General features: G+C 59.4%; 1 protein-coding gene across 4 annotated transcripts; it reads right to left on the bottom strand.

Annotated features, from left to right (window-relative positions):
- Window positions 1-907: 907 nt before the first annotated feature.
- Window positions 908-27,112, bottom strand: MOB2 (MOB kinase activator 2). 4 transcript variants are annotated; one of them, XM_059710769.1, is made up of 5 exons: window positions 27,093-27,112; window positions 4,316-4,476; window positions 3,682-3,775; window positions 2,442-2,566; window positions 908-1,911 (listed from the first exon to the last, which is right to left on the bottom strand). In XM_059710769.1, the coding sequence occupies exons 1-5, from the start codon at window positions 27,095-27,097 to the stop codon at window positions 1,601-1,603; spliced, it is 696 nt and encodes a 231-aa protein (XP_059566752.1). In that variant the 5' UTR covers window positions 27,098-27,112; the 3' UTR covers window positions 908-1,600. The 4 variants fall into 4 exon arrangements, with proteins under 4 accessions (XP_059566752.1, XP_059566749.1, XP_059566751.1 ...); XM_059710766.1 differs by lacking the exon at window positions 27,093-27,112 and adding an exon at window positions 26,824-26,973; XM_059710768.1 differs by lacking the exon at window positions 27,093-27,112 and adding an exon at window positions 23,381-23,850.
- Between the last annotated feature and the right edge of the window lie 433 nt (window positions 27,113-27,545).

Genomic DNA, 27,545 nt, shown 5'->3' with positions numbered 1-27,545 from the left:
CTTCACTAAGTGCCAGGCGGGTAGTTAATCACCTTAACTACGAACAATCAGAACAATCACACTTAAGCTACAGAACCTTTACTTAGGATAATCTCCTTCAGTTACTTCCTTGTAGTTTAACAGAACAATAGAGTAGTGAGCTTGGAATGGAGATAACAAACACCCTAACCTTTGGAATAGAATGGATAGAATTAAAGTCAAATAGTATAAATACAGATGAAACAGAATAAAGAAGGAACCTGGCTAGAGAACCTGGCTAGGCTGCTGATCAACTGAACGCTATCTCCGTGTCATTCCTTCTTCGCCGACTCTGTCCACACCTTTGGGTACCCCTGGACCAAGATGTCCCCGCATCACCAAGTGTGATGTCAGACAAGGGGGGGACCTGCCAGAGCCCCTCCTCTGCCCACACAGGGCCTGGACACAGCCCCTCCCCCATTTGTTCCTCATGCTCTGACCCACTGTATGCATTCCCCACCCCCTTGTCCCGACCCTCCCTCTGCCCACCCAGCATGGCCCCTGCAGTTCAGCCCATTGGGAAACCCCACCATTTCTCACCCACGCTCTAGAGTCCCTGCCACCTGATGGAGGCCCAGCACAGGGAGAGTGGATCCAGCCTCTGGAGATGGGTGACACAGGTGTGCCCTCTCTCCAGGGATCAGTGGGGAAGTCTGTGGCTGTCCCGGCAGAAAGGGCAGCGTCTGCGATTGGCCGCAGCCAGCATGGGTCCTGGAAGCCAGTGAGAACTCTACACCCCAGGCCGCAGGGAGGAGGTGGCCCCAGGGGGGGTGTGGGGACCTCTGGGGGGATGAGGTGGGATGGGGGACAAAGGGAGGGAAACAGTAGTGGCTGCAGGGCCAGGCCACCCTCAGCACAGGTCAGGAAGACGCTGAGGACACACAGGCGCTAACCTGAGAGAATTCTTTTTATTCGAGCAAACAGAGAGGAGCAGAGCGTGCAAGGCTCTGCCTTCTGCCCACAGCTGCTCCGCACAGGCTGCCGCCCCCGATGCCTCGGTCCCAAGGCCGGCTAGTCCAGGGTCCCTCTTGGGCGGCAGGGGCAGGAGGAACAGGGACATGAGCTGGGGGGCCCTACAGAGCATCGCTGGCCTCCCCCTCCCCCCCAAGCTGAACTGCCAACAGCCAAGATCCAGTCGAGGGGAGACAGGAGGAATCTAAGATAACCCACCCTGAAACAACACAACCAAGAGGAACCCAGGTCTGCAGCCCAAGGCCTGGGAGGAGCCCCATCTCACTGGCGACTTCTCAGAGCGGCAGAGCCGGGGAGGTGGGGCCGGGCCGCAGAGAAGACAAGGAAAGGAAGCCCGGAGGAAACAGCGGAGTCCCCTCGGTGTGCTGAGCGGAGGAAGGAGTCCCAGGTGCTTCTCGACAAGCGGCACTTGTCCATCCAACAGGAAAATGGCGCGGGAAGCGGGCAGACGCCGGCTCCGGGGTCCACACTCTGCATGGCCTGGCCTGGGCAGCGTCACCTCTCCGACTTCCTGCCCAGCGTGCCCAGCACATGTGCGCACACAGGTGGACACACGCAGGCACACATGCCACCGTCTCTGCACACGTGCACGCCTGTCTGGCCGTGCGGCTCACCTCTCCTTCACATGGTTCTGTGCCCCTGCACCCCCACCGCTGGCCCCGTCCGTGCTGCCCCCACCGTGGCCCCCGCCGCTGCACAGCACCTCCGTGAGGTCGTCCATGACGGCGGTCTCTTTGGGATCCAGGAGATTGAACTCCCTGGCAAAGAGGATGAAGTGGATGTAGAGGGTGTTCAAGTGTCCATGCAGCTCGAGCGCCAGGGTCTCCTTGAAGTGGGACGAGTAGATGTGGGCCAGCACGTGGAACAGGTACCTGCAGATCTTCTTCACCAGGGACTCGAAGGAGCTGGGAAACTCTCGGCCTGCGGACAGGGCTGCGTCACCCTGGCCCTGCTCCCCACAGCGCCCCTCCTGCCCCTCAGAGCCCTCACCAGGCAGGCAGGGTCACCCCCAGCAGCCCTCACTGAGCAGCCACTAGCACACATTCGAGTGACTTGTCCCCGGGGCCCAGTCCCCAAGAGCTGAACCCCCCCCCCCCCCCCGGGCCACCTCTGCGACCAGAGGTCAGAGACCCACCACATGCCGCCCACACCTGGATTGGCCCCGGGGGTCCTGCATGCTTCCCTCTGCGTGGCCTGAACCCAGGGGAGGCCCTTGGGGACGTCCTGCCAGCCAGATTGAGGCCCCTGGAAGCTCAGGATGACCCAGAGCACTGCCAAGCCCTGTCCAGCTGGACACACCCACACTGGCTGCTCAAGGCCCACAGGTCCCAGAGCATGGGGCGGATGGCATCTTGACCCAGGGTGGCAGACGCCAGGTCAGGCAGCTGCCTGCTCCTCCTCATCTGCAGCCAGGCCCACCTGACACTGAGGGGCACTGCTGAGAGACCTACCGTATTTCGTGGGGAACACGTCCTCATCCGTCACCAGCTTCTGCACAGAGCTCATGACAAAGTCGACGTACTGGGGGGCAGTGCACTTGACCTTCTTCCCTCGCTCGTCATACCAGTAGTACTGTCTGTGGGGACAAAGAGGCTGGTCATGGTGCCACCCCAGCCACACAGCCACCCTGGTCCGGGGGCGAGGGGCCTGCTGCAGTCAGAGGTGGTGCCAGGTGGGTGGCCACTATTGGAGGAGGTGTGGCAGGCGCCCAGGCTTCTCCTCTGAGGCCCTGGGGACACACCTGTGGGACCTGAGCTGTGTCTGATAAGGGGGCCGACTGGACCGGTTCTGACAGAGTCCAGGGAAGAAGACCCCGTCCTTGCACACCTCCCGCCACACTTGCTGCAGGAGCCACTTCTGTCCCACTCTGTGGCCTCCTGCCCAGCTCACCCGCCCTGCCTGCCCCGTCCTCCCTTGGGCCATGCCTCACAGTGGGACATGAGGGACACCTCATGCTCTTCCCCAAAAACAAGGAAGAGAGAGCTGGTGCCATGTGACCTTGTTCCCGCGTGATCTGGCCGAGCTGGGACCCAGTGGGGCCAGGAGAGCAGGACCCAGGGGCCGAGAGCCAGCACCGTCGTCTGCAGCGTGAATGCAGGACGGTGTGCTCGAGGCCGCAGAGAGGAGCTCCTGGCCTCCTCCTTGGCGACCAGCCTCCTGTCGGCCTGTGTCCACGGCCCTCACTCCTGCTCTGAAGGCTGGGGGCAAGCCCTGGCCACATGGTGGCTCTCCTTCCCACATTGCACTGAGCCAGGGCAGTGCTGCCAGGGGCTGTTTGCTGAGGACACACATGGCACAAGGTCCCAGGGAGAGCAACCAGCACAGGCTGTAGGCTCTCCCTCCCCGTGCAGTGCAGGAGCCCTGAGGAGGAGCCTCTACTGGAGGACGGCCGGCTGGAGCAGGGACCGCCTGCAACTTTGCGGGGCTTGTCGTCTTGGGAGCCCCACCGGGCATGTCCTGTCCCTAGGAATCCGGCCTGTTAGCCTCAGGCCAGCTCCTGGCACCCACACCCCAGCAGGACCCACATGGTCAGTGTCCCTGCCCTGGCTAGGCTCTCTTCCCGTTTCCCTGCCAGGCCCTGGGCCGCCGGGAGACCTCACAGGGACCGTGAGCAGGTCTGAGAGGCGGAGGTGCAGCCGCAGGGTCATGGCCCCACAGCCCACCGAGTCCCCAGGGCCAGGCGGCACTCACGTGTTGCACACGGCCATGGTCTGGCACGCCTCCCCCGTGCAGAACTCCGAGATAGTGCTGTACTGCAGGTTGACGTGGTGGAAGAACGTGGTGGCTGCGAGAGGAGAGAAGAGCAGGTGTGAGCTCCGCCACCTGACGCGGCCACTGCCCAGGGCAGTGCTCTGTGCTGGGATGGCCGGCACGTGTCACAGACCAAACGCCCCGTGGGGAGCACCAGCCTGGGGAGTAGCCACCAGCCACCGCCAAACCGGCAGCAAATACCAGGGGGGCGGGAGCTGGTGGCCATCAGGCCTGAGTCAACAGAAGGCCACTCCAGCCCGCCACGCTTCAGAGAAGAGCCTGTCCCCTCCAGAATCCTACCACGGGTGCAGGCGGCCCTCGTGTGGCATTCTCTGAGCCCTGCGCCCCAGGCCTGCTCAGGGCCCACACCGAGGCCCCTCAGTGCACTGCAGGGCTGGCCACCCCATGCCTCAGCGTCCAGCCCTCCTTTTTGGTGAGCAACAGCCAGGCCGCTGGCCACATGGGCAGCACACCCTCTGCAGACAGAGCTCTGGGGATCCCCAAGGACCTGGAGGGCGGCCACCTGCACTGTGGCTCCCAGCCCACCAGCCGCCCGCCCACCGTCCCCACGCACTGTTGCTGGCCAGCCACTCGTTGAGGTCGATCTCCCGGGGCAGCACCACCAGCTCCCTGAACTCGCAGTCGGTGATCCTGGACTTGGCATACTCTGGCTCCAGGTACACCTTCTTCTCCTCGGCCGCAGGCTTCTTCCCGTTGGGCTTTGCTTTGGACTTCCTGCCGAGAGAAGGAGCACCGTCACTGCCCGGCAAGAACCCCAGGAGACAGCCGGTGGGACACCAGAGAAGCCTCCTGGAGATGCCTTGGGGGTTCTGCTCCCACTGGCACCACGTGCCGTCCCCAGCCATCGTCTGGCCAGCAGAGCCGTCTGGCCACTACAGGGGGGAGGGGGACACAGACACATGAACCGGCAGCCTGGCATCATGGGTTGAACCTGGAACTCTGGGCTCTCCCCCACGTGTGACGCCACAGCCCTGCAGCAGCCCGGCCCACGCCAAGGGCCTGGCGCCCAAGGCGGGACCGATGAGCAGGACACAGGGTTGGGCATCACTCACCCTGACCCGTGAACAGAGTCCCAGAGGCAGGTGGGTGGTGGGCAGGCGTCCTGAGCACTGTTGCCGCCGACCCCCCAGCCACATCATCACGGCTGCAGGCTCAGCCGCACGACCCCTATCCCGCTTGCCTCTCTCCCTCGAGTGCGGGGAGCAGGTTCCCAGGGAGAGGGAGGTGCCAGCCAAATGCTACAGAAATCTGCAGAAACGGCCATTTCTCACTGAGGTTTTTTCTTATTTAGGAAAACAGTTCTTTTCACAAAAATGTGCCATCATTTAACACAGAACAGGTGTGTGTGGCTATTTTTACATGAACGAGTCCATATTTCCAACACGTCTTGCTTCCATCTGAGTATGAACATCGGTGGCTAAACACCACGAACCAATGCTCGCTGGTGCTGAGGGGCTGCATCCCCTCCTCGGTGGAGGCTGTGGCCCAGAACCAGCCTCCTGCCACTGCCCCAGGCCAGATCTGGGGCCAGGTCCCTGCGGCTGAGGCAGGTCAACGAGATGGCATGTCCCCAAGAAGGAAAACTGCCCAAGGAGTGGCCTGGAGCCGCAGCTGGAGCTGCCCGGCCAGGCTAGGTTAGACACAGGACGCTGTGTCTGTCACACCTTGCAGTCCATGGGCAGATGTTGGGAGGGTCCCCCTGCACACAGGACCCCCTCCTCAGCCCTGCCTCCTGCAACCCAGGAGGGGCGTGTGGTCGGGTGCGGGCCCAGCCCCAGCAGCCCACTCTCTCGGGTCCTCAGACCTGCAGGAGAAGCCAACCCACTCTCTCCTGGCCCCTGTCGCTTGTCCCCACACCTACAATAAAAACATAGGGCCCTGGGACCCCGGCGGCCCTCCCCCGTGCCCCAGGCGAGGCCCATGGGCGGGGGCCGGGGGGAGGGGGCACTGGCTGTGGGATGAGAGGTCTCTGCAGCTCCCTGACCTTGCCCTTTTTTTGTTCTGTTTTGAAAAGTTGCTGGTGGTTTATTTGAGAAACAGGAAGAAAAAATGGTCCCTGAACGCCAGGGAAATATTTTCCCTTCGGCTTCTCACAGGAGATCTTCGCCTTAAAAGGCGGCATGTGCTGGCCTCCGGGGCAGGGCCTGAGTGGCCAGTGCCAGGGGGACGAAGGGACAGACTCAGACCGGGGCCCTGACCCTGCCTGGGTGGGCCAGCTGGAGTGCGAGCACGGATGCCACACACTCAGTGGGCGCTCAGGGGTCCCCGTGGGGGCGAGCTGCTCACTGTGGACACATGTGCCCAGAACTTCTCAGAGCCCCGCAGCCTCGGCCCATGCAGGGAGGCTCCGTCTTCTCCAGGTCGGAGCAACAGAGGGAGACCAGGCCCCAGGAAGGGCTGGGAGCACCGGGGGCTCTGCTGACGCCCTGAGACACTCACTGGGAGTAGGTGGGCAGGTGGGCCATGCCACTCCTTGCCCGCAGCCCTTCTCCTGACCCTGAGCCCCTGCTCCCGAGTGATGCACCACCCTGTCAGAAAGCCACAACTGGCCAGGAAGGTCCCAGTGCCTTCAGCCCCAGGCAGGTAGGACATGCCTGCAGGACACACCTTGCACCAGTGCCAGCCTCTGCTCCCGCTGCGCACCGTGTCCAGCGCCTGGACCAGGCTGCTCTGCCCTCCCCCGCACTCGCGCAAACTGGCCCACGGCCACCACAGGGCTGGTGCACACAGCCTGGGCCTCCGGGTCTGGTGACCACGGTATGGGGACGGGACGAGGTGGGGCCCAGGCCGTGGACCTGGCTGCTTGATCTACCTCCACACTTTGCTACTTAGGAGCAGTGTCACCTAGTGACTCACGAACATGCCAGAGCACTAGCCTGCAGTGGCCATTACAGGAGCGGCCACGACCAGCCACTGCCACCATCGTGGGCATCGCACAGGCCTGCACGCTTCCTGTCCACGAGACCCATCCAATGTCACAGCCCCCGCTCACCAGTAGGGCCCTGCAGTCGTCAGTGTGGCCCATCTGTGCTGAGCTAGACCATGTGCGCAGGTGTGAGTGAGGCCCGCTGGGCCCGCTGGAGGTGCAGTGGGGCTGTCCCCCATCGGCTACGAAAGGAGTCTGGCTCTAGGAACACACAGAGCACTGGTGGGCGGGCCCCAGCTGAGGGGACACACTGAGTGCCACGTGCCAGCCTGCCCCACAGCCCACGGGACACGGCCCTAGGCACCTGGCTGGCACGGTCCCACCCTCTGAGGAGCAGCAAGTAACTTCCAGGTTTTGAAAGTGGGATGAATCTTCAAGGCACCAGTCAGGCTTGGCGAGGGCTGGTAGTCCCCAGGTACAGGGTGAATGCACTCCCCTCTTTTCCTAGGGCCCCCCTCAACCTGCCGTGCGTGCATTGTCACTCCCTTGCTCCCTCGCGGATGCTGGGATAGCTCAGGCCATTGCCAGGGGAGGGATGTAGGCAGGCCTGGAAGGGGCGCCCGTGGGAAGTCAGAGAAGGGTGGAGACCCTGCGAGCAGGAAGGACCAGAGGTGGCTGTGTCTGGAGACAGCCTCGTGGGACATGGGGCGTGGGAGCTGGAAAGTCCGGAGGAGGGAGCAGGGTTACAGAAACCTAGGGTACGTAGGCAGTACTCAGGTGCTGGGAGCCCCCACAGAAACTGCTCCAGGGAAAGGGGTGCTGTTGGTAGTCTAGAAGGGGAGCCACAGAGAGGACGGCCAGCAGGACCCCACCCTGAGCCTCAGCCACTGCTCCTCACTCCAGGCTATCTCAGGGCAGGCGCCCGACATGAGGAAGAGCTGTCTGGGGGGCAGTGTGCAGGCAGGGGCGGGGCAGCAATGTCCCTCATGGAGGCACAGGCAGCTGCTGCCAACCTGCTCCGTAGGGCACAGGGACTAAGCCCCACCCTGGCTGGAGCTGTGGGGTTACCCCGTCACCCCTAACGGCCAGGCACCGACATGCCGGAGGCCGCTGGCACTGGGGCTCTCCGCCTTCCATGGACACCTCACACCCGAGTTTTTGATGCAGGGCCCTGGGGTGGGGCCTGAACTGTCCTGAACCTCAGAACTTCCCGGCCTGACTGTTCTCTCAGGTCCCAACCAGCCTGGCGCCGCTGCACCCCGACGGGCACAGAGCCTGGGAGATGCCACGGACCCCTCTCCGGTCCCCGTCAGACCTCCACAGGCTGTGGCGGCTGGACTGCTTCTCCTGGTTTGACTGCCCACGGTCAGCACCCCAAACAAAGGGGGCTTTCATAAGCTAATGCCCCCCAGGAGGGAGACTGCCCGCAGGCAGCCAGAAGGCGGCAGGGCAGGAGCTGCACACGCCGCTGGCCCCAAACTGCAGCCACCATGTGGCCACGGGTTCCGCTCTCACTCTGCCTGTGAAATAAGCGGCTCTTCCTTCAACACCAGGCCCAGGTATCACCTTCGCCTGGAGTCTTCCCAGGCCCCAGGTGAGAACAGTGGGCTCGCCCCAGCCCTGGCCACCCCCTGCCCCCCCAACCCCCAGAGCTCACCGGGACCTCTGGAGTCCCATGTGCAGCTCAGACCGTGGGTTCTACCCTGTCTTCCGTGGGGCCATTTCCATGGCCAGCCCTTTTCCATCATGCACACTGGTGTGCACACACCCACAGTGCACACAGGTGTGCACACACACGGCCGCCTACGCTGTCCAAGACAGTCACTTTCCCGATTGGAACCAACGAGCTGGAGAGTGCCGGAACTTGCTCACGTTTCCCAACCCCCTGGGGAGCTGACCTGCTGCAGAAGGGAGAGGTGGACACCAGAGGTGCCCCGAGATGGCCAGAGGCACGGACCTCACTGGTTCTCGAACTCAGCGGTCACTCCACCAGGACCACCCATCAGGCTGGGCCCACACCCAGACTCTCACCACGGCTGCTATTCACTTAGTTACAGACAGAACTGGGAAAGCGAGACGCTTCCACTTGACAGAGGACCCACTACAGTCACCTGAAGGAAAGCAGGCTTGAGCTCAACTGTGACACATTCCAAGTGACGGCCGCTCCTGACCCCCGGGGCCCCTCCAGCACCGACCCTGACCCCCAAGGGCCTCTCTGCTCCGGCTGGGGCTGAGCCATGGCCCTCAGGCCCCCCATGCACACGCACACTCATACTGGGCGAGGAAAGGTGCTACCCATGTGGGGGCACTGGAGGCCTTGCAGTAAAAGAAGAGGTGCAAACGATCGTGGCCAGCCGGCCACAGCCTAGGTCAGTTCTTGGGATACGGCTACTCATAGGCAGGCTCCAATCACCTGCCTGGAGACAATAGGCCACACACCCCCCACGGAGAAGGGCCTGTCCCGCAGGCTCAGCGGGGACGAGGCAGGACTGCTGTGGCCAGAAAGACTCACCAGCGGGCCCTTCTCACCTCCCAGGTACAGGCGCCCTTTCCTTGCAGGGGCAAACTCCCTCCCTCAAGCAGCAGGATGCAGGCATTTAGGGGAACCCCTGCAAACCAAGTTCCTGACCAAGTCCTGGGGGCAGCAGACAACTGCAGCCTGACCCAGGGCAGGGACCAGGGATAGTCTGACAAGCACCCCAGATGCCCAGCGTTCACCTGAGCACTCTGCCGACCGCCTGAAGCACCATTTTGCAGCTGAGTCCAGTCTTGGGGGGCTGGCTGAGCAGAGCCCGGTCTGCGGGGAGGCTGCTGTGATCCCCCAGCATGCTGGAGCAGCGCAGAGGTGCCGAGGGAAGTGGGAGCCCCAGCACCAACGTCGCTCCCTCCCTGGGCAGTCTGCCTGGAGCAGCGACACCAGCCAATGAGGACGCGCGGGGGAAAGGAGGGCTCTGGCCTGGCAGACACACAGCTGCTCCTTTCACAGGCCAAGGCCAGCCCGCCTGGTTAGATGAGGGCGTGTCTCAGTCAACTTTTCAAAGTGGCGCCTTGCGGGCGGTGCTGTACGGGGAGGGCAGAGCCCCAGGGAAGAACGCGTCAGCCAGGACCTGGCACCTGGAGGCCCTTCTGACACAGCTGGGAGAGCTCTTCTGAGAGCAGACGGCAGCTCTGCCCATGACCTCCTGGGGCTGATAGCACCCCTTGCCTGAGCCCAGCCCTGTGTGGCTGCAGACACGGGCTGTCACCTGCAGAGGGACGCCGCCCGAGGCAGGAGGAAGACACGGCTGGCAGCTTTGGGGCATCCAGACCAGGCGTGAGCTGCCCAGGGCCTTCCAGTGGGGGGAGAGGCCGTGCGGCCACGCCTTCCTGACAGTTGCCGGCAGGTGGGAGAGCAGGAAGCACCGAAACCCCGAACGGCTGCCCCTGTGGTTAGCCGTCCACAAAGATCCCTGAGAGGCCCCACCCAGCCAGGAGCCCCATGCTCACATCCCCACCCCCTCAGCCCTGCCCTCCACCCCCCTCTCCCTCCCCAAGGCAGCATCCCATAAAGGGCCCCACCCACCTTCTCACCTGTCCAGGTTCAACCCAGCTCAGCACTGAGGACGGAACAACAGGCACGACGGGGACCAGGGCAAAAAGCCCCTCTGCCCCCACAGCCACCCAGACTGTCCAGGGACAGACACCCACGGACCAGCCACAGCAGCAGGCAGCTGGAATAACTGAGCACTAGGGGGTGCTTCTAGGCTCACCATGTCCCATCCCCTGCCCTGCCCTGTCCTAGGACCAACCACCTCCGCCTTGGTTCCTTCACTGGAGAAAACAGCCCCGAGACTGCGCCGGTGCACACGCTGCTGCGAGCCTCTCCACTGGCAGCACAGAGCTGTGTGCACATCTGTCCACTTCAGACACGGCGTCTGCGTGCAGATCACGCTGCACATGAGTCCCTCTCAATGCCCCTATTCTGGTCCCTCACCCATGGATCACTGCAACCTCCTCCGGGCTCCTCTGTAACCAGCCCCAGACATCAGAACAGCGCAGAACTAAAGTGACATATGGAGAGATTTGAACAGAGGCACAAGAGCTCTGAGAATCGGGAACGAGAGCTCCTGAACAACGGGGGAGCTACCAGAAGCTCAAAGCGACACACGGGAACACAGAGCTGAGAGAACACACAAGTGGGACTCTCATTTCCACTGTGCGATGATGGAGCAACAGACAGGGGCCCAGACCGACATCAACGCAATCAGTGAAATACACAAAGCAACTGGCGACGCTGGACAGCATGCTGGCGCACAGGAGGCTGGTGTGGAGCAGGCACACAGTGGGGGCTGCTGACAGGATGGAGCTGCCTCATCAAGAGACTCTGGCCCAGCCGTGGGCAAACTACGGCCCGCGGGCCGGATCCAGCCCGTTTGAAATGAATAAAGCTAAAATAAAAAAAGACCGTACCCTTTTATGTAATGATGTTTACTTTGAATTTATATTAGTTCACACAAACACTCCATCCATGCTTTTGTTCCGGCCCTCCGGTCCAGTTTAAGAACCCATTGTGGCCCTCGAGTCAAAAAGTTTGCCCACCCCTGCTCTGGCCCTATGGACAGGGCCACCCAACCCTCTGGCCAACCACACGGCTGAGGGTGTACAGAGCCTCACAAACAACAGCTCCAAGGAGCCGTGAGCTCGAGCAGCATTCCAGAGGTCATAAGGGCAGGAAGACAGTGTGCTCCCACACCCAGAGCCCCACTGCAGGCTCTGCAGGGGGAGCAGCAGCCCCAGAGGAAGGGTATCTTTAGACTGGCCCCCAGAAAGCTTTTGCTGAACCAACAGCAAATGAACGGCCGGCTGGAACCACCACCACGGTCCTCCTCGGAGGACCTTCAACAGGATCGCCCCCCATCGCTAACACAGCAGATGTGCATCAGGTGAGGAAACAGAAAAACGCAACCATAACCAGGAAAACAGAAACAGACTCAGACACGACAAAGACGCTGAAGGTAAAAAAGACTTTAAACAACAAAAATTAATATATTCAATGATTCAAGGACTTAAAGAAAAGGATGAATACAATGAGTGAAAAGATTAGGGTCCTCGAAAGATATAGAAATTAGAAAAATACAAGCAGAAACTTTTAGAACTGAAGATTACAATATCTGGAATGTCATTTTATGGGATAGACTTAACAGCAGATTAAACAACACAAAGAAAAGATCACAACAGCCCTAACTGGTTTGGCTCAGTGGATAGAGGGTCGGCCTGCAGACTGAAGGGTCCCAGGTTCGATTCCGGTCAAGGGCATGTACCTTGGTTGCGGGCACATCCCTGGTGGGGTGTGTGCAGGAGGCAGCTGATCGATGTTTCTCTCTCATCGATGTTTCTAACTCTCTATCCCTCTCCCTTCCTCTCTGTAAAATATCAATAAAATATATTTTTTTAAAAAAAGATTACAACAAAAATGTAACATAAAATTTGTAGAAGCCCCGGTCAGGTGGCTCAGCTGGCTGGAGTGTCAACCCGTACACCAAATGGTTTTGTGTTCGATGCCCAGTCAAGGCACATGCCCAGGTTTCGGGTTCAATCCCCAGTCAGAGCACATGCACGAGGCAACTGATCAAATGTTTCTCTCTCACATTGATGTTTTTTTTTTTTTTCTCCCTCTCCCTTTTTCTCTAAAATCAATGAAATAAGTAAGTGAATAAACATATACTTGGGTGAGGATTTAAAAAAAATTTGTGCAATGGAGCTAAAGTTGGGCTTGGGGAACATTTATGACCATAAATGTTTATGTTAAAAGAGAAGGCTTAACCCTAACTGGTTTGGCTCAGTGGATAGAGCAGGGGTGGGCAAACTTTTTGACTCGAGGGCCACAATGGGTTCTTAAACTGGACCGGAGGCCGGAACAAAAGCATGGATGGAGTGTTTGTGTGAACTAATATAAATTCAAAGTAAACATCATTACATAAAAGGGTACGGTCTTTTTTTTTATTTTTTAGTTTTATTCATTTCAAACGGGCAGGATCCGGCCCGCGGGCCGTAGTTTGCCCAAGGCTGGGATAGAGTGTCAGCCTGTGGACTGAAAGGTCCCAGGTTCGATTCTGGTCAGGGGCATGTACCTTGGTTGCGGGCACATCCCCAGTAGGGAGTGTGCAGGAGGCAGCTGATCGATGTTTCTTTCTCATCGATGTTTCTAACTCTCTATCTCTCTCCCTTCCTCTCTGTAAAAAATCATTAAAATATATTAAAAAAGAGAGAGAGAGAGAGAAGGCTTAAAATCAATAATCTATATATCCACCTTAAGAAACTAGAAAAAAGAAGTTCATATGAAACCCAAAGAAAGTAGAAAGAAATAAAGATACTAAAAATCTATGTCACAGGAAATGGACAAATGAAGAATTAAATTAAACACAGTCACCTTTGAAAAGTTTAAGAAAACTGATAAATTATTCAGCTAGACTGATAGAAAAGGGGGAGAGGCAACCAGTATTAAAAATAAAAGACGTCATTACAGACCCCACAGACACTGAGAGAATAACGAGGACTACAGTGAACAGCTTTATGCCAACAGAAAATGTAGACGACCAAACACAAGCTACCAAAACCGATACAAGGAATTAAAAACTTAAATTTATATAATTAAAAACCTTTCTACAAGGAAATGTTACGTACAGGTGGCTTTAAGAGTGAATTCTATCAGGCCCATACAGAACAAATAATACAGCCCTAGCCAGTGTGGTTCAGTGGATAGAGCATCAGCCTGAGAACTGAAAGGTCCCGGGTTCAATTCTGGCCAAGGCACATGCCTGGGTTGCAGCCTCGGTCCCCAGTGTGGGGCGGGCAGGAGGCAGCCGATCCATGATTCTCTCTCATCATTGATGTTTCTGTCTCTCGCCCTCTTCCTTCCTCTCTGAAATCAATACAAATATATTTTTTTTTATAGGAAGAAGAAATAATACCATTCTTACACGTGCTCTTTCAGAGAACAGAGGGAGAAACAATACCAAACTAATTCAATTAGATAAAAATAAGGCAAGAACACACAAGACAAGTTACAGAGCAACATCCTCCATGAACACAGATGTAAAACTGAGAGTATTAGTAAACTGAATCCAGCCTATGCGTATAAGTAGACGTGTGTGAGAGGTGTGTGTGAGTGCGTGTCCATGTAGGTGTGTGTGTAACTGCTGGGCAGATGTGCTCCTTTCCTCCTAAGCCCTCCACCCTCGCCTCCCCAGCTCCTGACCACCGCACTGGGCTCACCCCCCGCCATGACCACCTGCTGCTCCTCCAGCCTGTCCTGTTCTGTTCTCTCGGGTTCTGCTCATGGCCAGCATCGGCTGCTGTGCTCACTCCACTTCTGGCACACACAGCCTGGCACATGCCTTACCAGCACCACACCAGGGAGTCATGTCCGGAATGTCACCCAGTGTGCTGACAGCTGCATCCAGCACCCACAACCATCCTGGGAATGTGTGGGACCCCCGTGCCGTCGGATTCAGTGACTCTGCTGCACAGGGTCGTCTTCCCGGAGCTCCTCGCTGGACCGTCAGACAATGCCTGGTGGCTCGCCCTTTACCTGGACAACTGCCTGCTTGGCAGCCCTCCTCTCATGGGAGGGATCGCCACATCCAGTGATCGCTGCTACGCTACCTTCATCCTACGGTTTGTTTGACCTGCTACACAAGAGGAAGCGCTGGTGGGGGGGGGGGGGGGTGTCCAAGGAGACAAACGGGACAGGGGTGGTCTGGGCCGTGGGGACGCTGACTCTGGAGTCATTGGCGCAGGGACTGAAATAGCCTCCTGAGGTGAGAGGTCCCACTCCACACGGTCCATGGCGACCAAGGCATCTCAGCACCACCCCCGCAGGTGAGCCACCAGGGTGACCATGGGAAAAAGGCTCAGTGTGGGTCTGGCCACAAGACCCAAACCTGGCATGTCCCAAGCTGGGTAGAAAGGCCTTCACCTGCTCCCGAGACCTCACTGAGCTGGGAGCCCTGGGAGTGTGAGGAGGCAGGACAGAAAGGCACTGGCCACCTGGAATCCCAGCTCCTGGGCCTCATCCTCACCATTCCTATTCGCCTCTGCGGCCCAGGGTGACACCACGTGCAGGTGTGACACCTTGTCTGGATCAGTCCACGGAACTGCGCCCCAAGCACCCTCCAACCACTCTCCAGTTGTTTGCACCCTTGAGCCTCAACTTCCAAGGGCGAGCACGTGCTGCCTCCCTCCCAACCCAACAGCAGAGGGAGGGATCAGGAAAGGAAAGGCCCCCGGTGCACCTGCCCCCACAGCCGACAGGCCTCACACCAGAGACGCCCCGAGGGACAGCGGGGAGGTGACAGCCCTGCCTGTCCAAGACACGCCTTGGCACCGGTGTGTGGGCAGGGCCAGGTCTGCCCGGTAAGGCAGAGACAGACATAGGGTGGGTCTCACCCTGTTCACCTCGCACACTCACCTGACAGCTCTGTACAACCAGGCCCAAAAGGTCAGGGAAGACCCTCTGGGTGGCAGGCCAAGGGGTAAGGCTGGAGGCCAAGTGCCCACTAAAGCCCAGCCATGGAAACGCCGGGACACTGGAGCCCCCGGAACCGGTAGGAGGGCGGCCACAGACCCCAGGGCCAGGGTGTTCGGTCACAGAAGGCAGGGAAACACCCGTGCACCCCACATACCACCTAAACTGTCTGTTTCAAGTTCAAGTCAAGGCACAGTTCAAGCGATCACGGTGCCTGTTGGAGCTGCTGGGTCATTCCACCTGACCCCCAGCCACCGCTGACCGAGGGGCAGGGTACCCAGGCCATGGGGCAGCCACCTCTGGCATGTCTCCCCTCTGACCCTGCACTGCATCTGCCGAACAAGAGCCCACCAGCCTTGGGCACGGACACAGTGGCTGAGACCCCTGAGTAAACAGCACCCTGTTGAATACAGCAGAGCCCTTGCCCACCCAGGGCACAGGCACGGACAGAGGCTGGTGCTCGCTGCTCTGCGGTGAGGTCACCTGGGCTCAGAAAAGCCAGTGGACTCATGGCAGGGGACAGGTGACACTGTCTCTCTTCCCTCCCCTGGTGTCACCAGCCAAGCAGGCACCGAGCCCAGGCAGCCAGGGTCCAGGCTGCCTAAGAAAAGGGCAATGTGGGTCCTGCCAAGTCACTCCACCCTCCCTGTGGGTATAAAAACCTTGGCTGCAAGATTTAGCCCAGGCTCAGTGCACAGGAAGGCGGCTCAGGCCACAGGGAGGGAGCAGTGACTGGAGCAGCCACTGGCAGACCCAGGGGAGCCTGGGAGAGGCAGGAGACCATGGCCTCCCAGCACCCAGAGTCGTCCCTCACCCTATGGACCTGGCAACCTGCTGATCCTCCAGAAACACTGGGAATCTTCCCCCCCCCCGCCCCCCCCCCAAAAAAATACCCACTGAAATCTAAGAAAAAAACAGCCTGGCCTGGGAAAATGCCAGGGAGAGAGCAGTGCCCTCCCTGCGCAAGGGCAGTGGAAATGTTCCCAGGGAGGGAGGGAATCCCAAGAGGCACAGGCTGAGAGCCCAACGAGCGGAGAAGGCCTTCCCACCCCATGGTCACCCTGCAGGCCCACAGGGAAGGGGCCGTTCGCTCCCTGAACCCAGGGCCCAGGCTATCCCCTCACAGCAGATCCACCCCAGGAAGTACAGACTGGAGGGGCCCCGTGCCCGTGAGCACACACAGGCACACGGAACCCGGTCTGCCTGGGCTGCAGCTCAGCGAGGGCGTGAGGGTCAAAACCCACCCCAGGGCTCTGTCCCCGAGAGCTTGCTGCAGCCAACCCGCCAGGCGGCTGGCCGGGCCTCATCTACTTCCTTTCCTGCGGTACCACAGGCCTGGGCAGGGCGCGTCCCTGGCTTTTTATGGAGAGAACAACAGCCAGCAGGTCACAGGCAGGAAAATGGGGGTGGCCGTGCTGGGACAAGGACCCTGGTCCTCCTCCTGGACGCCCTGGCAGCCAAGGTGAAAGGGCACATTCCCCTCTAATTGGAAACGCTGTTTTCTCTTTGGAATGAGAGGGGAGGCATAAGATGTGGGTGTGCCCGAAAGGGAGAGGAATGCCGAGATGCCACGGTCCATACTTGAGATTCCCGAGGGGAGACCCAGAGAAGCCCAGGGGGGAGGGCTCAGCACGGAGCGGGGGCCAGGGCCAGCCCTAGGTGTTTTAAGGGACCGAAGGCAGGCCGCAGCCTTGGTTCTTCGTGATGGGGCGTCCAGCACGGGCAGGGCGACCAGCGGATGCTCCCCCGCACCACGGTCCCCTCCCTCTCCCTTCAGCACTGGTCCCCTCAAACGCTTCCTGAAAGAGGTTCATGGGAGGAAGGGGTTCCCAGGAGGAAAGGGGTCTTGGGAAGAATGGGGATCCCAGGAAGTGCTCTCTCCTGAACTGCACTGAGGAGGGTTCCCCCACCGCATCCTGAGGACTGTGGTTAGCATGTGGGTGGGACTGTGCTCGGTTCCTGGGTCCTGTCCCTCTCTGTACCTGTAAACTTTCCCTGGACCTGGTGTCTGAAACGTCACAGCTGTGACCCCAGGCCCTTCATACGGGAGACTGTTCCACCTGAACTCGCTGCCCGCGGATCTGGAAAACTGCAGAGTTCCTTTAACTCATCCCTCTGCTTCTGGCTCCTGCTGGGCCCACGTGGCTGCAGCTCCTACACAGACGCACGGATGCTCTGTGCCTCCCCTGCTCAGCAGGTGCCCACACCAGGCTGATCTACTTGCTGAGAAGTGCACCCAATTTCCCTCCGGTCCTTGAGTCAGGATTTCGGTTTGCTGTGGCCTCTCATCGCCCTGCGTTCTCCTTCGTTCTCTGGCTGCTCTTCTTGTGGGGGCTGCGCAGTCCTGGCGTCTCCAAGGAGAGTGACCACAGTGGTTTCTGCTGCTCAGCCTGCGCCCTTTTCTGCTGGCCTTGCTATGTCTTATGCAGGTTTTCCTCAAAACACCCAGGGAGCCCGCCACCCACTCCTTCTTCACAGCGGGCACTAGGAGCTCCCTGGCAGCTCCAAGGCAGGGGAGCTCTTGGGGGGCGTCACTGGGCGCCACCTGGCTCCCTGGCAGCACGCGGAGGATGACCCCTCCACTCTCAGTTCTGGGGGCCTTTCTCTTGGGCTGGTCAGACTCCCATTCTTCTCCCTGGAGAGGAGACCGCAATGCTGGGGTCTGAGACCAGAGTGGCTGGGAGACATCCACAGGCTGGCTGTAGGACGTCCTTGATGCTGTATCTGCTTGAAGGTGCCCCCTCGGGGCAGATAGCAGTGGTGGGGGGTGACTCACTGCTGCTTCTCCAGCTCACCCTTCCCAGCTCCTGGGCCCTACCAATGCAGAGCTGGTGGAGGTCTCTCAGCGACCCCCGCTGGCACTGGTTCACCTTTCTCAAATTCACATTCCACCCCATCATCAGCTTCCCAACATCCAAAACTGTTTGTGCTGTCTCCCATCCTGTGCTTCTGTGGTTTCTACCTCCCAGAATTCCCCTTGCTCTCATTTCAGTGGGGTTGGGAGGGAGCAGGTCCCATTACAAGGCCAGTCCACTCGGTTCCGGCAGCAGGTCCAAGTGCGATACAGGATGTGGGCAGATAGCCCAGCTCCCTTCCGGGCAGCACCGGTGTCTCCAGCACACAAAGGGGTCGCTGGCATCAACAGGAGCTCTGCTCATGGATGGCAGGACCTCCCACCGGCTCAGGACCACTCACAGGGGAGGGCCCAGCCCTGCCTGGACGTAACTGCGCTGGATGGCAGGGCTAGACGGTGCCCTGACAGCCTCTCCCAAAAGGCTCAGCCCCACCCACTTCCTGCCAGCATCACAGGATGACCCTCCATGTAGGCCCTAGCCCCACGCCACCAACCAGTCAGAAAGCCACGGCCTGGACCCAACCCTGAGGGTCAGTGTCCAAGGCCATGACTGTACCCAGGTCCCAGCCCAAGGCTTCCAAACAAACACCACTGTCTCTCCGGGGGGTTCTGAGAGGCCAAGAACAAGCACAAATCTGTCCTCTACTGGACCCTCAACAACACACTACTAACTGAGCCTCACCGCTGCCTAGAAGGGGGCCTCTGACCTGCCGGGATGCACGCAGCACCTCGTGTTGGGGGTCCCCACCACCGCTACCCATGCCCACCCCCACATGAGATTCCAACACCACTCGGAGAAGGTTTGTGTGGCTCAGGAAGGTCCCGATCTGCTGAGTCACAGGCACGGCCCCTGATCCTGGGGGACACTGGCCCCGGAGCCCAGGGGGTGGTAGTGGGGTGGGCATTCACACTGGTGGAATTTATCACACGTTTTGGCCTGGGCAGCGGGGGTGCGCCCCCTGAGGTTTCACTTTGCAGTTACACGTGCACAGGTGCCTAAGGTGGGCCTGGCCAGTCCAGCCCGCAGCAGGCCTCGGTCTGGCCCCATGAAGCCAGCCTTGCTACACTCACCCTGGCCTGATCCCCCCCCGGCTCCCAGCAGCCCATGGCGGCATTTGTGGGTGACATGGAACCTGTTCCACACTCATGTGGTCTGGTACAGAGCCGGTGCTCGCCACCACTGTAGTCACCTGCATGGTCGGCAGCGCCCCCTGGTGGACCATCTACAGGGACCTGTCTTCCCTGGTAACAGGACAGGGGAATAAAGGTGACTCTGGAGTTCGGACAGACCTTCTCTCTCTTCCTGAGAGCCCTCGAAAGTTCCCCCATGGCTAGCCTGGTCTGCATACCCTTAGCCTCCGGAAACTATGTGGGGAGGTCCTGAAGGCAGCGGTGAGATGGGGGCAGAGGCCAGTGGGATAGTGGACTTGGAGCAGCGCACCAACCCGGCACCAGCCTCCAGCCTCCGGCCCCTGGCAGCTACTGGCCTCTCGGCCTCGATTTCCGGCCTGTAAATGGGATGCTGACCTCCAGCCCAGTGTCCTGAGTGAGCAGAGGAACCCACCACCAGCTCCTGGATGCCCTGGGCACTCAGGGTCTGCTGCCCAAGAGCTGGGCGCCTGGGCCGCCAGGAGCAGCCCCGGGAAAGCCGAATCTCCTACTGTGCAGTGACGAGGCCAGTGCACACAGACAGAGCCAAGCACTGCTGCTGCTAGGGCCCCACGACATGGGACTCTGCTGCCCTGTCTCCCTAGCGCCTCTGCATGGCGAGTGCAGCTGAGGAGCGAGCAAGAAAAGTCCTTTCTCCGCCGTGACCAGGTCACTCTAAACAGCATCCGGAGAATGCCAGGAGCAGCCTGCAGAGGGAAACTCACAGAAGGGAGCGGAGATCACAAACAGGCTCACCCCACTAACAGCCAAACACAGGTGACAGACAGCAGAGCCCTTGAAAACTGGCAGCCGCCAGGGCAGGCCCTTGGCCACCCAGCAGGCACAAGCTAATAGAAAGTATGTGACGAAATGTATCAACGAGGGTAGGGCCACCTGACTACCCTCAGATGCCTGTGGCCCCTGCTACACTGTTTCCAGCCACCACACATGGAAACAACCCAGTCTCCCAGGTTACAGTCCCTCTGGGCTGGTTCCCAACCACCAGCTCGGGAGGAGGCCGCAGCAGGGCTCAGCAAGACCCAGAACAGGGAACCAAGACACAGACACAGGAGAGAAGACGCTTCTTGTCCAGGCCTAGGGGTGGAGGAGGAGACGGGACACTGGCATCTCGCCTTCCAACAGTGGAAGGTGACACAGGTATCACTTTACTTTGCGTCTCTTTACACAGTGAAGAAAGGTAGGACATCAAACAAGGCCCGGACCCCTGTGTGGGGACCACCTCGCAGAAGCACCGCGCGCTCCCCTGCCTCTGGCGGCTGGTTCTCAGTGTGGTCCCCGAGTCCACTGAGAACATGCAAACGACGCCGGGGGAAGAGCAGGGTGCTCAGGAGCCCTGAGGGGCACCGGCCCAACAAGCCACAGGCTCTGCCCTTCAGAGAACCGTCCGGATAGCACGAGGTCCTCCCAGGCCGGTCTGCTTCCTACACGGCAGTGCTGCTGTGACCTTTCAGCTAAAACTCTTCTCTGATTTCCTTTACGAGCCCTTCTTTGTCCCGCTGGTCAATCAGAAGTGTGTCTCCTAACTCCTAAATACAGATGATCTCTGTGGCTGAGCTCTGATTTGATTCACTTTGGCCAAGACATGCTTCGGAGGGTTTCCATCTGCTGAAATCCGCAGAGGTTCCGGTCAGTAGATGTTCGAGTGCTTAGAGCAGGGGTGGGCAAACTTTTTGACTCGAGGGCCACAATGGGTTCTTAAACTGGACCGGAGGGCCGGAACAAAAGCATGGATGGAGTGTTTGTGTGAACTAATATAAATTCAAAGTAAACATCATGACATAAAAGGGTACGGTCTTTTCTTTTTTTTTTTTTTTAGTTTTATTCATTTCAAACGGACCGGATCCGGCCCGCGGGCCGTAGTTTGCCCACGGCTGGCTTAGAGGCTGTGCAGTCCACCGTTGGTGGACACTCTACTCTCTGCATTAGGTCAAATGTGTGCACCGTGGTTTTCGAGTCTCTGCTGCTGCTGGCACATGTGGTCAGAGGACAGCTACGCTGAGCCTCTGTGAAGAGCCCCTCCCGCCGCTGCATGAGTGCAGGGCAGGTGGGTGGGTTCAGCCCCAGCACCTTTCTGGGCCCCGGGCCAGCGCCACATCCTCCCAAGGGCTGTTTTTTCAGGCTGAGTAACTGCCATTGTGTATACGGACCACGTTTTCTTTATCACCTGTCCACAGACACTTAGATTATGTCCATGTCTGGGATGTTGAAAAGAATGCTGCAATGAACATGGGAGAGCAGATAGCTCTTCAAGATAATGATTTTGTTTAAAAATAGATCCAGTAGTGAGACTGCTGGATCAGAAGGTAATTCTTGTCTAACATTTTTTGAGGAGTCTCCACACTGTTTCCACAGTGGCTGCACCAAATATACATTCCCACCAACAGTGTGGGGGGCTCCCTGCTCTCCGCGGCCTCACCAGCATTGCCTCCCGCCTTCCAAAAGAGGCCCCTGAGCTGGAGCCTGCGGGCTGTGCTCTCTGCAGCTATTCCCAGCTGTGTGGCCAGCCTGGCGGTGCAGGTATGGGGTGAGGACTCGGCCACAACACGTCCCCAGTCGCCTGGTGGTGCCCTCTGCACCCGCTCCACCGTTGGGGAGGCGGGGGTGCCCCATCTCAGGAGAGAGCAGACACTGCCGCTGAACCAAGGGCCCTGCTCCCTTCCTGGGGACAGTTCAGATCTCAGGGGCAAGCAAACTACCAGTGATCTTCCCTCCCTAAAAACATGAGTCCAATGAGGAGGCAGTAAACAAGGAGAAACTAGCACCAAGCACCCCAGAGGAAGCACAGCTCCTCCATGGCCACTGCCCACTCTTCAGTCCTGTGCAGAAAGTCGGCATGGAGCGTGGCGGGGCTGCCGGCTGCCAGTCAGCCTGGAGGAGGCCCTGAAGACAACTAGGGCACCACAAGACCACACACTTGTTTTTACATGAATTATACGTGCCAGAAACTCACAGCAGAATTCAGGGAGTCCAGCATTTCTTCAGCCAAAAAGGTAGGAGGCTGCCCCAGGGGGAACACAGGTTTAATGACAAAACATGTCTGAGCCCCGCAGTGACATTCCAGAGGACGGCCTCTCTGCTCTGACTGCAAATGTGGGCGCCAATGTCAGGCCACAGCCCCGGCCCACAGCACTGCCAGCTCCGGAGCACACGGCCACGCTGCTTCCCGGAGGCCAGGAAGGGTGGCAGCAGGGACAGCCTTCATGGTGACAACGTGAGCACAGGACACACGCCCCCGTGCCCTCGGTGCCTCCACGCTCTGGGGCTTCAGCACATCAGTATCCCTGACACTAGCAAACCTGACTGCAACGACGACACTGCCATGACCAGAGCCCCCGAGAAGCCACGTCAGCCACACCACTGCACGCAGGGCTGGGAGTCCTCCCCAGAGCTGGGTGCTGAGGCTCAGAGAATTGTGACTCCCGTGACAGCCTGACACATATGGCATGCCAGGTGGGCACCCATGCCTCCTGTCAGTGCCCCTCCCATGACCAGGGCCTGCAGGGCAGGTGCCCACTGCCAGCATTCACGTGGCGGCTGCCAGAGGCAGGCTCAGGGTGCAGCGTGCGCTCCTGTCCCCCACCACAGACGAGCTTTACAACGTCACACTAAGTGACCCAGCCACAGAAGACCACATGTGTGGTTCACCTACACGAAATGCCCAGAACAGACACATCCACAGACAGAGAGAAAACAAGTGGTTGCCGGGGACGGGGCAGGGCAGGGGCGGAGCGGGGAGGGACTGCTGACGGACATGGGGTTTCTTCTGGGGTGAAGGCAACGTTCTCAAATTAAACTGTGGTGATGGTTACCCAACTCTGTAATTTCACTAAAAATTACTTAATTGTATGCTCGAAAGGAGTACACTTTATGGTATGTAAATTATACCTCAATGAGGCTGTTATAAAAATAGCCTAGAGACTGGGGCAAGCTCAGTCGGGTCCCCTCATAACCAGGCTCAGTGGCCAGCCACCAGCAACACCTGCCCAGGAGGCAACGTGTGACAGCCACTCAGTCCCTGAGAGTCAGGCAGGTAGGCTCCACCCGGCACAGGACTCCTGCAGGCAGAGCCACAGGCCAGAACGCCTAGCAGCTCAGCTCAGCAAAGACGGTCAGCTGGCCGGAAGCTCCCAGGGCCATGCACTCAGCACTGCATCTCCTGGTGGTCGGTTTGTCTCCTTGGCCAGAGCCAGGAAGTTCTGAATGACACCTCACCCCACCTCACCTCAACTGCTGCTTGGAGGAGCAGGGCATGCTGTGTCAAGGTGTCCGCAGCCCCAGGATGGGGGAAGAGGGCTCCTGGGTGTGCTTGCTGCCCCTAGCTTCGGGTCCCAGCCGGAGGGTGGGCTGTCCCTGCAAACAACACCTTGTGGGCCCCACCCAGGGCCAGGGAAGGGTGCCCAGGTTTGCCCCGCAGTCAGAAGAGGGAGGAAGTACATTTCCTCTTCTGTATGTCCAGAGCCGGGAAGCTGCTGCATTGTGCTTTCTGTTGGTAACATTGACACTGCTCTTTTCTCGTCCGCTCATCAATGCCCACGGCTGCCAGTTAAGGGTAAGACACACGTTTTCCCCAGATGCTGCTGCAGGGCTCCTCGCCGCCGCAAACCTCGTTGAATCTGACGTGGCTGCTTCCTTCCCAGGGGCCAGGCTGCCACCTTGCCATCAGCTTCCCAGGGTGGAGACAGCCAGGGACTGCAGAGCAGACCACACAAGAAGCGGTGACCCTTTGCAAGGTAGAAAAAGAAAGTGCTACACACCTACTGCAACAGCCAGCTCAAGGCCAAGAACAGGAAACGCACAGTGACACAGACGCATGCAAGCCACACACCAAGAAGCTCCTCTCTAAGTCAGGCCGGCAGATTCCAGAGGCAAGTTGCAACGTGCGGCGTTGTTTCTGGCTTCCGAGCAGGTTTCCTGCGGGACCTCCCTTCCCTCAGACGCAGCCGGGAGAGCTGAAGATAAGACCGCACCATTACTCAGCACAGCCCTTCCAGGGACAAAAGCCATGCTGGTATGACAGTGGTCAAAGCTGGAGGGAGCATTAGCGCTACGTTAGTGGAGTCCATACTTTGTCACCTGAGATGAACTGATGGAAAGAAACTCTTTCTTAGAAAAACTGAATAAACAGCATTTAAAACACAAAGAAAGAACTATATTGCAAACTACATGGTTGACACTGAATGGTGTGAATTAATAAAAGTAGTAAGGAAGTATAAAAAAATAACACATTTCCTGACATCTCCCAGGCTGAAACCCAGTTGAAGAATTGATGGCCAGCTCAAGCCCCAGTACTGAGTGCACAAAAGGCGTGCAACGGGTGCAAGCGCCGCTGGCTGGCTGTTCTCGCTGGAGTGGAGAGACGGGTTAAGTGAGAAGTGGACCCGAGTGGGAGACATCTCTAGGGCTCTGCTGCTCACCCACTCTGTGGCTTAGCCTAGGCCTCGCATCATCATATTTTCCAGTAGCTGCTCAATAAACACGTGGGAGGGACAGAGGGGCACCTGGGCTCTGCTGGCTCCAGCATCTAGGATACCACATTGAAAACAAGCTCTTGAGGAAGATCAGTACTTGACAAATGAAATCATACCCCTTTTTAAAATAGTGGGAGGGGGTCATAGTTAAGGAATTATGGGAGAATTCGTGGTTTATAGTGTCCAATATGCAATCCACTGAATTTAAGAACACATGCACAAAGAACCAAACTCCACCGATGCCCTCCCCACATCTCAGTGTCCTCTTGGAACTGTCCATTGCACAGCCAGGCAGAGCGGACACTCCTTCCCTTCCCAGGGGCCCATGGAAGCAGCAGCTCCAAGCCTCGTCCCTTTCAGAACTGTCTTCCTGGACCAGCCACCCCAGAAGGGGACCCAGGAGATGGGTGCCCCGAGGGCCTTACACAGACGACTGCCTGGGTGCCAAGGTCTTGGCAAGGACCTCAAGAACCAGTCCCTTAGAAGCCTAACTGGGGTTAGTTTCTGCATAGTCACAGCGGTGACAGTGGAGTCCACAAAGCACAGACGTCTGTCAAGTTAAATGACTGTCTGCTGGTCAGTTTCCAGGCGCTGGAGTACCTGCTTCCTACGGACACAAGCACGCCATCTTCACAGAGAAGGGGCAAAAGACCAGAATGCCAGCGGCTGCTTCCTCAGCAACTCAGCCGACTAGGCTGGCCCTTCCCACACTCACTGAGTGGACTCGGCTGAAACAGGCTTACTGGGAGGCCAGGTTTCCCCCCATACAGTCCCTCCCAGTAAGTGCAGAAAGCGAGTGTCTGCAATTCAAAACAAGGCAAACACGGCCGTTTGCCTTCCAAGGCCTCCTACAAAACACCGCTGGTAGGAACCGCCAGCGCACAGCAATGCCAAACACGGTGTCAGTGCCCTTCTCCATCTCCTCGGCTCACCTTCTCCGGAAGCCATCCTGCAAGCACTACAGTTTCTATTTCACAGGAGGAGGTCAGGAGAGGAGCGTGACCACCTAAAGTCACACAGCTAACAGCAGCAGTGCTGCCTCCCCAAGAAGCCAAGTGAGCGGCCACACCAAGGCTGGCCCCCAGCTCACCCACACGCTGCCCTGCCTGACCCCTGCACTCTGCCCCCCGCCCACTTGGCACTTCGCTCTGGCTGCTCAATTCATCCCTCAAGTTGCTTGTCCCCCCTGGGATCCCCCTTTCCTAGACTCCACACAACCTGCAGGCAAAGGTGGATGACCTAGCCCATCGCCTTGTTACCCAACAGCACACCCTCCACTCTGCCCTACACCCTGCAAGGGGAACAAACGCCTTCTCCGTCCTTCCAGGACTTCAGTGTCCAGACAAGCCTTTCCAGGAGCCGGGGGCCAACAGCAACGGCTCCCCCAGCCCAGCCCCTGAGTAAGGAACCTGCCTCCGGGGGGAGAAATGCTAGTAGAATCAGAGCTAAGGACAGATGGGGCAGGGCCCGCTGCTGGGGGGAAAGTGCCTCCCTTCTTGGTCCTCAAAAGGTAAACGGTTGGAACAATCACTGGAGCCAGTGAACTTTTTGGAGACGCTGTGACATTTTACCTCGTTTCTCTCATTTCCAGCGAAACACAAAAGCCACTGGAGGGGAAGCCCAGCCCGCTGCTCCCGGCCCGACGCTTCCTTCCTACCCCACCCGCGGCCCGTATCCGCCGATCGCAGCGCGGCGTGCGCCTCGCCCACCGCACCCTCCCCACCCCAGCCTCGCCCGGCTCGCCCTCTTCCCGAGCCCGGCTGACGGGCCAAGCTGGGCTGCTGTGCTTCGTGTTCCTCGGTTTTAAGGAGCTGCTCTCGGTCGGTGCTAACGTTATTTCTCCCAGAAGCAAGTTCCCCTCGGCGACCGGCGAGAGCAGCACCCGGTCCGACACCCAGCGGCGAGGTGTGGCCGGCCTGCCCTGAGCCGGCTCGCGGGGTGCGGCGGGCAGCGCGGGCGCCGGTCCCGCCCAGGGCGAGCCACCCTGCTCCGGGTCCCGACACCCCGCGTCCGGCCCGGCCGCGCGCCCCGGTCGGTCACTGGCCCGGCGCCCGCTCCCCAGTCCAGTCCCCACGGAGCCGCCCCTGCCGGCCCAGCCCGCTCCGCCCGCACCGGATGCCCTTGACCGGCGCTGCCCGCGGCGCGCCTCGAGTTCCCTCCCGCGGGCCCGGCCCTCCCGCCCGGCCGCCCGACTCACCCCATGAGCCAGTCCATGGCTGCGCGGGACCCGCCGCGCCCGCCGTCCGACACGCTCGGCCCCAAGCCCGCGGCGGCCGGAAGTAAACACTCGCTCGTACACTCCCACACGCGTACCGCGGCGCCGCCGGAAGTGACGCTAGCGCGCCGCCTGCTGGGAAATGTAGTCCCGGAGGCCCCGCTCCCTTGCTTCGCCCGGCTCCCTTGCATCTCCCAGCCCGCGCCGCCCGGAGCGTGCACCCTGCTGTCCGTCCCTGTCTTGGGACTGACCTCATAGCCCAGACTGTCCTTCGCTCCTCGGACTGTCACCCTGCAGCCCGGACACCCCGGACTGTGTCATGGCGCCCTGGCTGTCCATTCACACCCTGGGCTGTCCACCGCTCTCTGGACTGTTTCTCTCCCCACCCCTCCCCGCCCCACCACGCCCGCCGGCTCCTCGCACCAGAAGGAAGCAGCCCCCCACCCCTACTCTCAGAGGGTGCCCTCCAGCCCTGCCCTCTTTTCCAGATCCCCTCCTGTCGCCTCGCTTTCTCTCCAGGCTCAGAAAGTCTCAGGTATCATCAGGCAGGGCTCTCAGTTGCCAACAACAGAAAGGTCTCAGGTGAAAGGAGTTTATGGACGGATATAGGTGCCCGCAGCATTGCCAGGAGAGGTGGAGAGATGGAGAACTGAGCCCGCGCGCCAGTAACAGCGGCCTCTTCTGTGATTCTGAGCCCCTGCATC

The sequence above is a fragment of the Myotis daubentonii genome, chromosome 9, assembly GCF_963259705.1.
Source record: "Myotis daubentonii chromosome 9, mMyoDau2.1, whole genome shotgun sequence".
Classification (NCBI taxonomy): domain Eukaryota; kingdom Metazoa; phylum Chordata; class Mammalia; order Chiroptera; family Vespertilionidae; genus Myotis; species Myotis daubentonii.
The sequence above is the reverse complement of the archived record's forward strand: the minus strand, read 5'-3'. Positions and strand labels throughout refer to the sequence as shown.